The sequence below is a fragment of the Daucus carota genome, chromosome 9 (genome assembly GCF_001625215.2).
Source record: "Daucus carota subsp. sativus chromosome 9, DH1 v3.0, whole genome shotgun sequence".
Taxonomy (NCBI): Eukaryota; Viridiplantae; Streptophyta; class Magnoliopsida; order Apiales; family Apiaceae; genus Daucus; species Daucus carota.
In genome coordinates, this window is record NC_030389.2 from 17,011,037 (window position 1) to 17,024,341 (window position 13,305).

At 36.3% G+C, this 13,305-nt stretch overlaps 1 protein-coding gene across 1 annotated transcript; it reads left to right on the top strand.

Annotated features, from left to right (window-relative positions):
* The first annotated feature begins 1,253 nt into the window (after window positions 1–1,253).
* On the top strand, window positions 1,254–4,992 carry LOC135149445 (uncharacterized). Its single transcript, XM_064085174.1, has 5 exons — window positions 1,254–1,381; window positions 2,311–2,518; window positions 2,667–2,940; window positions 4,508–4,725; window positions 4,831–4,992. The coding sequence occupies exons 1-5, from the start codon at window positions 1,254–1,256 to the stop codon at window positions 4,990–4,992; spliced, it is 990 nt and encodes a 329-aa protein (XP_063941244.1).
* Window positions 4,993–13,305: the final 8,313 nt, after the last annotated feature.

Below are 13,305 nucleotides of genomic sequence, written 5' to 3' on the forward strand. Positions count from 1 at the left end.
ATAAAATCTGTCAATTAGGCTTTTGGATTACTGATCTAGATTAACATCAAGATGTGTTATAAAATCATATGTCTCAGCCTGGTTGTGTACTAAGTACTCTACACTAAGATGATTAATATGCACTAAGTACTCTACGTACTCTACACACTACACACTAAGATCAGTACTCTACGTACTCTACAAACTGAGATTAGTAATATGCATTAACATGAGTAATATGCACTAAATCAACATCTTATTCATCAACAACATATTTATATTCATTAATTAAACAAATCAGCAACATATTCATCAACATATTATTCAATAAATCAACATATTCAGACAAGTAAATGCTTGAAATCACAAATAATTAAAAAAACAGTGATAAAACCTTAATTTAACATACCTCCTCTAGTTCTAGCCATATTTTAGTAGCTTTCAGAGTGAAATAAGCTAATTAACAGCTGTTATGAAAGAATATTAGTAGATTGAAGTCAGTTTTCACAATAATATACAACAAAACCCTTAAAATTCAAAAAAACCGACATACACTAAAAATACGAGTTGATTAAGATGATTAACTAACTATAAATACTACTAAACTACAGAAAAGTACCTATTCAAACAAATGTTGAAGTGATTTTGCTCGGTGCTTGAGCTGCGGTTGCGAGATCCAAAAATCGCCTCGAATTTTTTCGTAGAAGCTGTAATATACCTAATTAGAACAAAAAAGAGGGAAAAAGTCGAAGAAACCGCCATTAGAGACGTACCTGAAGCTCGGTGCAGCAGCGCGATGATGAACAGTGGAGTGGTGGAGGTGATGGACCGTTGTGCGCGAAACGTGTGTATCGTGTGTATCGTATCGGTGTGTATCGTTTTTAACTGTGCAAGCGGGTTTTGTATAAGCGGGCTGGATTATTTTAGTGGGCTGGGAGTGTTAAAAAGTGGGCTGGGCCTGTGGTTTCTAGTTTCTATTTTAATTTGGTTTCTATTGGAGTATTACTCTCTCTCTCTCTCTCTCTATATATATATATATATATATATATATATATATATATATATATAATCTAATAGAAGTTGGCGTCACATATTTTACTCAAACTATATCAAAATTTAATAGAAAGAATTTAAATATTTTGGCATGATACATACGAGAAAAGGAATGGATTGGTAGTTTACAACCTTTCTATCTTTCCCAAAATTCTCCATCAAATTGTTGCTCACAAAGTAATAGCTTTTATTGATTTATATAATATTTCGTAGATCACGCCATGGAATTGCATGACGAATCAAATAATACGAATGAAAAACGGGGAATTGAACTTAACAAGCGACGTAGAGAACGGTGCGGGCTATGTCAAGAACAATACAAGCACCAACAAGAACCAACAAGAACCATGTAAGTAATATATAAAAAGAAAATACAAAAAATTATATACAAATATGCATTACATCATGCTATTAAATATTTTTATTATTAAATACAAATATGTTAGATTAAGTTAAAACTAATATTTTAGATTCGATTCAACTAAAATTTAAGATAAAATTTTAAATTATACCAACGACATATAAAAATTGTATACTTTTACAACAGTTCTAACTTACAAACAAATCGTAATTTCAAATTATATTTAATTGAAAATTTTAATTTATTATTTATAAATTAGAGTTTTTCACACCATTTAAAATATATTTAAAAATTTTTCTAAATGATTAAAAAGCTACCGTGCCTTGCACGGGTTATAAGCTAGTCTATCTATATGTATATATCTATATACCTATATAAAGTAAAATCTAGGGCGGCTTAGGTGGCACTTCCTGCACTCTTCAAATAAAATCTCTCCTCTCTGAGCCTTCCACTGATTATTTGATTTAATTTCATTTAATCTATCCAAATCTAAATCTAAACATGTTGCTGTGTATATTTATGGTCAGCCCTCCTGCCCCTCCGCTTACCTTGTAGTTATATTCTCACTGGGACTTGGACAGGCACTTTAGTTACACAGTTCGTAAATGAAGTCCCTCTGCATCTGCAAATATTCTCTTATAAATGGACTTATTTGGGCTATCTTCTCACACCAGTTGTTTATTTCGAGACCATCTAGGGATTACTCATATCTTCCTAATATCAATGGTGGCATGGAGGATTGGTTTCTTAGGGTGCGAGTTTGCAGGCTGTGTGAGTCCACAGCCTAAACATGCTGCTGTGTATATTTATGGTCAGCCCTCCTTCCCCTCCGCTTACCTTGTAGTTATATTCTCACTAGGACTTGGACAGGCACATTAGTTACACAGTTCGTAACTGAAGTCCCTCTACATCTGCAGATATTCTCTTATAAATGGAATTATTTGGGCTATCTTCTCACACCAGTTGTTTATTTCGAGACCATCTATGGATTACTCATATCTTTCTAATATCAATGGTGGCGTGGAGGATTGGTTGCTTAGGTTGCGAGTTTGCAGGCTGTGGGAGTCCACTAACACGCGGGAGAACACTTTGATCAGCATGGATATGGTGTTGATCGATGAAAAGGTGATAACTATTTTACTTTGTTTCCTCATGCGTAATGCTTGCAATACCCTGTTAAACAAACTTGTACATTGTCCAATGCTTACAATGACTGTTAAACAAACTTGTGTATAGTCCTCTTGAAGAATGTATCATGCTTTGTCGTCTGCAGGGCAATCTTATGCACGCTTCTGTGCCTAGGCATCTGGTGTCTCGGTTCAAGAGACATGTGAGCGAATGCAAGCTTTATAGCCTTCGGAATGTTAAGATTACGACGAACACCTATCCGTACAGGCCTCTTGCAAGTGACAAGAAATTGCTTTTCTTGGCGACCATTGAGGTTGTCAAGCTGGATGCTGATGCGGTGCGCATAGGAATGCATGGCTTTCAATTTGTCAGCCTGCCCGTACTCCAGGCACGCGCTGATGATGTGACTATACTCTCAGGTGTGTTTCGATGATCATTGTTTTATTGTGTGGGTGAACCCTCATTTTTTATTAGCTATTGTTTGCAAAAAGGTCGTCTGGTCGGGCATGTTCTAATTTCTATAGCTTCAGTAGTGATAAGCAATTATTGTGCTTCTATGTAAGCTTGCCTCCAGTTTATTTGGCCTTTTATTGATAGTGTTGTGGTGTTGTCTTTATGAATGTGCACATATATGTTGAGACTCCATGTTACATAGCTGGACTCTATAACATAATGCTTGATATAATTTATCTCCAAAGGTATACAATATTTGCTTGAATAAAAATTCTAAGGCAATTTGAGGTCTGGGTTAGTTCAATTGATATTCGCTAGACTTTGTCCAATCATCAATCATGTATTAGATGAATTCATATTGATCGATCTTGGTAAAATAAAAACATGTAAAACCTTGTGGGCACAATTACTTAAACTCACGGTTAATGCTTCACTGTGACCTTTAACTTGTATTAGTCTCAACTTAGGTGCTTTGGAAGAATAGAGATTGTGCACTCAGGTTGGTTTGATCTAACTATTTGCATGTTCACTGATTGGGGCCTCCTTTGTGGTTCTTTAAATTACTTGTCCAAAACAAGTTGCGGATTTTAAATGCTCAGTATCCAGATAAATATATGTGCTGGTCACAAAAAGAGTCGTTAAATTTGTACAGTCTAGGCTTATAGAGAGTAATGAGGTTGTATTATTTTGGTAGGATATTATAAGGCTTAGAACTTCATGACATATCAAAATTATGTAATAAAAGGATACTCAGACTTTCAAAACTTTCATTGCTTTTTTGAGGATATATGGGATGTTTGCTAGCTCTCTTTCATCTAACATTTAGGATCTTCAGTTCTGCATAAGTGGCAATGATGCCATATGCAGGGACATTTGGCTCTTACTTTTCTTATATAATCATGTATTTACTACTTACTCAATTTGCATGTGTATGGCTGTCACAAGACCCTAGCAGAACTAGCTTATATTTGCGGTCTGCCAATCTCTCTGTCTTTTTTCATTTCCCTGTATGTTATTAACATTTCTATTTTTTGTGTAATTTATTATATTATATATGTTGAGTCTCTATGTTCTTTCGAGTTTATGCCTTGGTCTGTACTAGACCCCACAAACCTTGAAATTTGCGGACATTGTGGGCTGCTTCTATGGGTACGGAGAGGTTGAAACTGTAGGGGCTAGGCTCAAGAGGAAGAGAGATATCAAAATCTTCACAGATTAGTAAGTATCCTAATATTTATTTGCACAACACCTTCTTCCTAGCATCTTTTTACACCTCTAATTTGACAAGTGCTTTTCATAATGTTTTTTGTGTTAGCTCCGTCACCAGCACTATCACTCTGTGGGGGAAGTTAGGAGAGCTTTTTGATCCAACACTGTACACACAGGATGGCGGGCCGTATGTTATGGTGGTGACCTCTGTTTCAGTGAAGACCTATCAACGTATAAAGATTCTCCCATGAGATCTGATTTCCATATGCTCCATTTGCTTACAAATAATAACAGAGCCTAACTCTTGGTTCTCATGCACTGCAGGTGCCTTGACCTTTGCCACAACTAGCGCCAGCAGAATTTATGTCAATCCAGATGAACAACATGTTTCTTCTGTGAGGGAGAGGTTCTCGGCTCTGTCCACCAAGGTACTTGCTCTTGAGGGTACTTCTGCCTCAAAATTGCCTCTTGAAGAGGCCATGTTTGTGAATCAGATCACTGTTGATGACCTGGTGGGAGCTACATGCTCTGGCGAATTAAAGGTATGCCTCAACTCAAAATAAGCCCTGATGACTTGACTGCCATATTTTCATAAACATGGATGATGTCGTACTTAACCACCGGCCCTTTTGAAAATATAATGGCAGGCTGCGATAGCCACCTTGAAGGTCATCATAACTGCTGTGAACACCCGTTTTGAATGGTATTATGTGTCGTGCAAGTCCTGCGTGAAGAAAGCCACGCCTGTTGGTGGAGTATATGTTTGTGCTGAGTGCAAGAAACCCGTCGATTACCCTCTTCACATGTAAGTCAATATATTAACAATCAGCTTCGCGCAACACTTGCATTCTTCAATTGTAGTTGACTCCAGTATCCTCCTCATTTGACAATCATGCCCAGGTTTCGCATTAATCTGCAAGTCGAGGATGACACTGGGACTACAACACAGTGGTTTTGTTCAACAATACTGCAGAACGCTTGCTGGATACCTCGGTCAAGAAGCTGATTAACAAGATGGCGCCAGGCGACAACTCTCCTCCTGCAGAACTACAGACCCTTTTAGGCAAGCAATTTGTCTTCAAATTGGCACTTAATAAGTACAATTGGGTTGATGGCCGCCAGGACTATGGCGTTGCTGCGGTGTATGTACCCGTGCCGGATCTTGAAGCTGCTTATACAAGGAAAAAAATACCATAGGTAAGCCTGTTTCTTCATCCAGAGCCTGCGCTGCACTGCCTGCATGTGCTTTGAGACAAATAACTCTCAAACAGTTTCTATTATTTGTTACACTTTGAGAAGTAATTAACTTTTGTCATGTGCTACACGTCATCTTCCAGGATGCTCCCGATCAGGCGGGGTCTTCAATATCTGCTGGTGAAGTGGAGGCAGAGGCTAACAGTCGCAAGAGAAAGCTGTCACCTGTTCTCCCTGCTGTTGCTGAGAGCCAGGAGACGGCCACTTGATTCATCAGTATCTCCGCTTGCTGCGTCATGCCTTCGTGCAAAATGCTATGTTGCTGTTCATTTAAGACGTTATGTTTCAGCCACATTATATGTTTAGTATTTTATGCCTTTTCACTTGAATGCAATGAACACCTGCTTTAATCTATTATATTTTCCTGCCGCTTTGTTTTCGTTCATCATTTTTTGCGATTGATCCCAGCCACATGGGCTTTAGCTGCTTTCCTGATATCATAAGGGAATTTTCCAGGAATGTGCACTGGACGATATGATGATATTGAGATTAATCTTTAGTATTTATATTTTACAGCTAATTAGGCTTGCATAAAAGTATGACACAGGTTTTGGTTCAAAAAACTTTGCTCCTTTTGCTTGTACAAACATCAAACCCAGTCTAGCTGTATAAATGTTGTAACTAGCTGTAGCTTCTTCATGTTAATGTGTGGACCTCTTAAAGTCTTTTACTTTTGTATGCTTGTACATATAGTGATAGGTGAAAGGATATCTTCGATATACAATTATTTATATATTTGTTTTGGTATTTGTGACAAACATTAAATTTAAATTCACTTAGTAATCCTCCCAATAGGACATTAATTTAATTGATTAATCAAATGCGGATTGTCATTTTTGGCAAGTATTTCTAAAATACCTATTTACCAAAATACATTCGTTTTCAAAAAGAATTTTCATTACGCAATAGTCATGCTGAGGAGTTTCGGTATTTATCAATTGCCTCTCTCTTACTATTGCAACATCAAATTACATGAGCAAGGATGAAGTATCATCTACTATGATATTCTTTAAATATCTCATGTAACATTATTTTCAAAATATATTTAAAGTAATTTATTTAAAGTAAATCATAGATCCTTCAATTTTCAAAGGTCTTATTTTTCTCAAGAAGGATTTATATTCTCCATATTAATATTTATCTCAAGAATATTAATATCAAACTTTATCTCATTTTGGGATATTTTTCTCGGTCTCTCAAATTCATTATTTTTCAAAGAAAAATATTTCCGATACTTAGAAAGCTCTTTCAACTTATCAAAATCATGATGTATCATGAACAATATTTTTCAAAGTATTTTGGGATAAAAACTTTCGTCAAAAAGTCTACGCGATTTGACTAAAAGACGAACTGTATCGGTTTTTCATATATCGGTATTCGTTAAGAAAATTGATTTAAATACTCTAAAATATTTCCCCATCCTCAAAAGTATTTTATATTTAAGGGAATATATTTTAAGTATTTAATCAAGTCTTAACTTTTGTCAAAAAATCTCTTCTAAATCTCAAAAAAAAATTCATTCGTTATTTGGACCCGAAAATCATTTTAATTCCAAATAAAATACTTCCACTTGTCCAAATGACTTGAAACTTGAGATTAGCCAGTTATGTATTTTACTTAGTGCATGGTTAAATGTTCGTAATTTTTCGAGCATTTTCGTTCCGGAGCGTTTTTCAATCTGTCGTCCCGATCTTCCACCGAACGTTTGACCAAGATAGAGTTGACCAAAAATTACCAAACTTGGCAGGATACCATTTTCCAATATTCTAAGATTTATCATATTTTTTCTGGAATTTATTGAGCACGTTCGAAATATCGTTATATTTAGTGTAACGGAATTTAATCGTTTTCTCGAAATGCGTGCCACCTTATCCACAAGCATGGAGCATTGAGATGTGTGCCAATAAATGCAGGTCAACTAGTGCATTTAATGCATTGGCAAACATGGGGGACAAGAATGACAAGCATGGGCAAGTGGGGCCAATGTTTTTCTAATTTGAATTTAATCATTTTAAATTCAAATGCTTCCACCAATTTTGCCTATAAATACAAGGGTTCCCCCATTCATTTCTCACAAGCTAGCAAGCAAGAAAGTGCTGAGATTTTGCAAGTAGAAGCTCTCTCCAAATTTATACAAACACATTTTTCATCTACTTCATCTTTAAAACCTCCGTTCCGCTCGATATATTCGTATATTCTCGAGGTTTTAAACACCGAGGCTTTGCTCCACCCAACCAAGCCTCGTACCACTTTGCTTGTTCACAAACCACTCTTTCCGACCTCCCGAAGGGCTGTCCGAAGTTCGTCCATAAGCCAAATTCCTGCCGAACCTCTGGCGAATTTTTTCGGCGAACTTTTTGCAAAAATCGTGTAAGTGGTTTCTTTAGCTTCGTCCTTTCTGAGTCTTAACCGACCGTCTTGAAAAAAGCTATCAAGCCAAATTTCTCTTCATCTCAAAGCTCTCTTTTTCTTTAACAATACAAAGCACAAGAGTTGGCCGCTCGTATTATCTATAATATACCTACGTGTGCGTGTGTGTGTGTTATACCCTTTCTTGTTGACGTAAAGATTCTCATACGTGCTGTGCTTTCGTGAGAATATTTGCTTAAACAAGTTTAGTGGTGGTCCTCACCTTAGTGAGTTGATTAATACGTATATATACATATCACCAACACTTTGTTCACACACCACAAAATACCCGTAGCTTGTCCCACGCGAGATTCGCTCGGTATTTCTAAAAACAACTATATATATATTATAGCGATGTTATAATCGCAAATCTTAGTGGCCTAAAACTCTATATCATAGTGCAATTGTTAAATATAGTCAAGAACTCACTCTCTCGTGCAAAACTATACTTACATTTAAAGAGGAGTTATCTTGCAACGAAAGTGTAAAATAAAACACTTCGTTTTATTCACTTCGAAGGTTATCATACCCGAAGTATTTCATATACTTAGGCAAAGACAAGTATATTAGTCCATATATCCAAAAGAGCTTAAAAGGACTTTATTTTATCTACAAATTCCAAGACACTCGAATATTATTTATTTGGAGGATTTTGTACGATAAACGTATTCTTCGATTATAAAGACAAATATATCGAAAAAGAATACTCTCAAGGTCTTAAGCTTTATAATAGCTTAAAGAACACTTGATCTATAATATTCTAAGACCAAGAATATTATTGAAACACTCGGACTAGTAAATCTTGTCCAAAACTCTTTTTATAACCAAGGTTGTCTTTCGTAGACATTGTTTTCTAGATTTTGCAGTGAGGTGAAGTGAAGTGAGGTGATCTTCGTTCTAAGACCCAAGTCCTAGACGAGCTAACGGGGAGTTACGCTCCAAGACAAGTCTTGTAATTTACATTTATAGTGAGGAGGTAACGGGAAGTTACGCTCCAAGATATATATTTGTAAAGGCTTTTCCGCCTACTGTAAAGGAGTTTCTTTATAGTAGAGAAAATCTCGAGTCCGGGGAGGAGCTCGGGGACTGGAGTTGAAAGGCATATGTTTAGCCTATTTGTAATTAAAGAGGTACCAACTCAACTCTGATAAGAAAGCAAGGTAAATAGCAAGTACTGTTGAAGGAATCCGTACGAAGAACGTCAAGTGATTTATTGAAATTATATGTCTGGAGAATTTCAGGATGCTGCTGCACACCACTGGAAGAAGTTCATTAATATGTTCAAGCCTCAGTGTACAAATAATCTTTTGTAGCACGTCCAGAAGTCCAGAAGGTATAAAGTTTTAATACTTTATTTATTCAGAAGATTCCATACTATTGTTACTTATGAAGAAGATCTACGAAGACATAGACTCGACGAACAAGCCTCGTTTCAAATGTTTATTTGATAAAGAATATTTAATTCAGCTAGATACAGATGAACCAGACAGTACATTTGTGTGTCAGCTACTCAGATTAAGTGTTCTGCATCAACTACAAGTGGCCGTTCGATCAAGACAAAGATCTACCAAGTTTAATCATGCCGGATGTCTCTGCTAATGAAGATATACAATTATATAAGTATTTATTTAATTATCTCACTAATCCAATAATTAAATTAGTTGTATAATTTATTTATTAAATTGATTCACCTTCGAATTAATTTAATTTATGAATTTATATAATTAATATAATTAAGTGGGTAATTATCTAATATTTATATATATTAATTAATCTGATTTATGCATCAAATAGCTCGGTATGACTTTATTTAATAAAGTCATACCGTGCCCTGTCTTATGACTTTCCCTGGGATGTCTTTAAATGTCATATTGTGGCTGTTTGTATGAGTAAATCATTCGGTATGACTTTCTCTTGATAAGTCATACCGTTTGCTCTCAACAGACTTCATCTGGTATGACATTAGAATGTCATACCGTGTCCCTCCTGCAGGCTTTCTCAGTTGTGTGTATGACTTGCATTTAAATGACTTGAAAAAGTCATACCGAAGTAATCAGAATGACTTTCGTGTTAAAAGTCATACCGAATGACTTAGTGGCCAAGTCTGATTAAGTCATACCGAGTTTTTCAGTATGGCTTTCTCTTAAAATGTCATTCCTTCCCCTTGTTTGGCATGGCTTTGTTGTATTAAGTCATTCCTAAGCTAGAAAGTCATTCCTCTCAATGTCATACCTAGATCTAAGTGGTTTGCCTATAAATATGGCTTCACTTCTTCATTTCTCAAGTGTTCATTGCATTGTAAACTTTCAAGTTGTTTGTAACTTGCTATTCGTTATATCCACAGTTTTCTGTGCTTTGATCACTCGGTTGTTTTAATCACTAAAACTAGAATACATCCTGTCGAATTTATTCTACGAACTTTAGTGGATATTAAAACGAACCTTATTAATTATATAACGACTTAAAACATTGTTATATTAATTAATTAAAATCTGATTAACAAGTTTAATTCAAATCAGATTATTCCGCCGCGATTTTTAGTGACGATTGTATTCAACCCCCCCCCCCTTCTACAATCGTTTCGGGACCTAACAATTGGCATCAGAGCGGTTGATACCATTTTCCGTATCAGATCCTATACACACTCTGTAACGTCCAAATATTTTTTATTCGAATTAATTTTATTCCAAAAATTAATTTTGATTTAAAATATTTTTCTTTCAAAAATCCAAATCTCTCCAAACACTATTCACTTTAAATTCTTAAAAAATGAGTACGCAAAAGATCAGTAGCATTAAAATCCCACCGTTCAGCCAGGAACACTTTGGCCTATGGAAAAGGCACATGTTCCTATTCCTCCGAACAGCGAACAGAAAATACATCGGGATTTTGGACAAAGGTGTTACTACTCCGATGAATGTCATATTAGCACACGAAGAGGATGGTGTGTTAATACCTCATCAGGTCATTCCGAAAGAACTTTCTGAGTACACAGATGAAGAGAGTGAACAGATGAACTTAGATGACGCTCTTCAACTAATTTTGGTTGAATCTCTAAATCCAGTGATGTACAATGCTGTTGTAAATTGTACGAACGCCAAACACATCTGGGATACATTAGAGATTATCAATGAAGGCTCAGAGGAAGTTAGGAAAAACAAGAAAGAGATACTGATGGCTCAGTATGAACAGTTTGGTTCCAATCCCGGAGAAGGGATTTCAGAAGTGTTTATCAGACTTAATAATTTGATAAATAATTTAAATCTGAATGGGAAATTCTATGACAAGAAAGAAGTCAACATGAAGTTTCTCTTAACACTTCCTGAACATCTGGAACACAGAATCACTGCCATCAGGGAAAGCAGAGATCTGAATGAGATATCTCTGGAGAGACTCTACGGAGTTTTGAAAACTTATGAACTTGAACAAGTTCAAAGTAAACAGAGATATGGCTGGGGTAAAACACTGAACCATTCGAGAGCTCTAGTTGTTGAGTCACCTGTACCGGAAGAAAAGAAGGATGTTGTTGTTCCTTCTAAAACCACTCAGGAGTTTGTTGTACCTGAGATGGGTCAGACTGCTTCTTCCAGTGGTGATGATGAGTTCTATACAATGGAAGAGCTAGAACTGTTAGAAGATCAATCTCTGTCACTATTTGCCAAGAAGTTTGGAAACATGAGATTCCGGAAGAACCCTTCCTACAAATACAAACCTACTGTCAATAGGTTTCAAAAAGGAGGTTACTCATCTTCTACAAGCAAAGGAGGATACAAGACTGGGATGGTGGATAGAAGCAAATTCAAATGCTTTAACTGTGGTGAACCTGGACACTTTGCAACTGAATGCAAACAGCCCAAGGTTCAAGGAAAGAGAAAAGATTCGTACGATGAGCTGAAGCAGAAGTATGATGCATTGGTTAGAAAGCATCAGGGTACTTCTGGAAGTCAAAGCTTCAAGAGCAAATCATATCTAGCAGAAGGGAAAAGCTGGGATGATACAGATAGTGATGAAGAAGAGCAGATTGGGAATGTTGCTCTCATGGCTAATGCTGGATCATCTTCACCTCCTCCTGCTGGAAGCTTTCAGGTAGATCCTACATGCCCTAAACTGTTTATGCAATTAGGACTTGAAAGAGATGATGCTATTAAAAAGATGAAAGCTGCCAATCTTAAAATTGATACTTTAGTCTTAGAAATTCATGCTTATAAGATGAATGAGATGAAAGTATTAAAACCTAAAATAGAACAGTTGACTATGGATTTAGGATTACAATGTGCTAAAGTCAAAGTTCTAGAGAAAGGTGAGATTGCTTTAAGACTTCAGCTAGACGAAGAGAAAGTGAAATGTAAAGCCTTTAAGGATGCCTCCACTATAGTCAAAGAACTTAATGATAAACAAGAGATCAAGAGAACTGTTGGAATAGGTTTTGACTATAACAAATCCGTAGGTAAGGCTAGTAACATTACTCCTTTTAAGAAGAGTGCTGAGGAGAGAGGGATTCCTTTTGTTTTGAAAGATTCCTCTAAACCTTTGTTTAAAACCTCAGAAGCTGAACCTCTTTTAGAGACTCCTGTTGTCATTAGATATGAACTCAAACAGGAAGACCTTAAATTGAAAGAGAGTAATGAGAAGAGAGATGAGATCCTGACATCACTGAAACCAATCAAAGTGAAAGGCAATGTTAAATTGCCTAAAGCTGGTTTAGGTGTCAACTCTGAGAGAACTAAATTCAACAAGCCTAATAATTTTGTGAATAGTAAGAACAAGAACAATAGATGTCATTCTACTGAGAACTTTAAATCTGATAACAAGGTTAAAGTAGAATCTATTGATGTTCCTACTACTATGACTGATACTCCCGTTGTTCCTGCTTTTGATGCATGTCATAAATGTTGTGGTGTTGATAATTGCATGACTTGTGCTTTCAATATGATGTCTGCTTATTTTAGAAATTTGCATGCTAAAAATGAAAACACATCTCCTAGACAACACACAAACAATAAGCATGCTAGATCAAAGACTGCTAGTCCTTCTCGTGTCAGGAAGGAGACTTATGTTCCAAAGCCTAAAACCAAGGTTTATAAGGCTGTTGTTAAGGAAGTAAGTTCAGTCAAATCAGAACCAAGTATCAGTCCAAGAGGCTCTGTTGTATTACCTGATAGAAATCAGTTTTTTAAGTTTGCTGGACCCAATCAAGTGTGGGTCCCAAAGAATGTTTAATCAAGTTGTCTTTTGCAGGGTGCCAGTGGAATTGTTCGTGTTACCTGGGTGCTTGACAGTGGAGCGTCAATGCACATGACTGGCAATAGATCCCTGCTGGAAGACATAAGAGAAGGAGCTGGCCCAACAGTGAGCTTTGCTGATAATAGCAAAGGTCGTACTGTGGGATATGGCAAGTACAAAATAGGAAGGATCATCATAGAAGATATTGCAATAGTTGAAGGACTTCAACATAATCT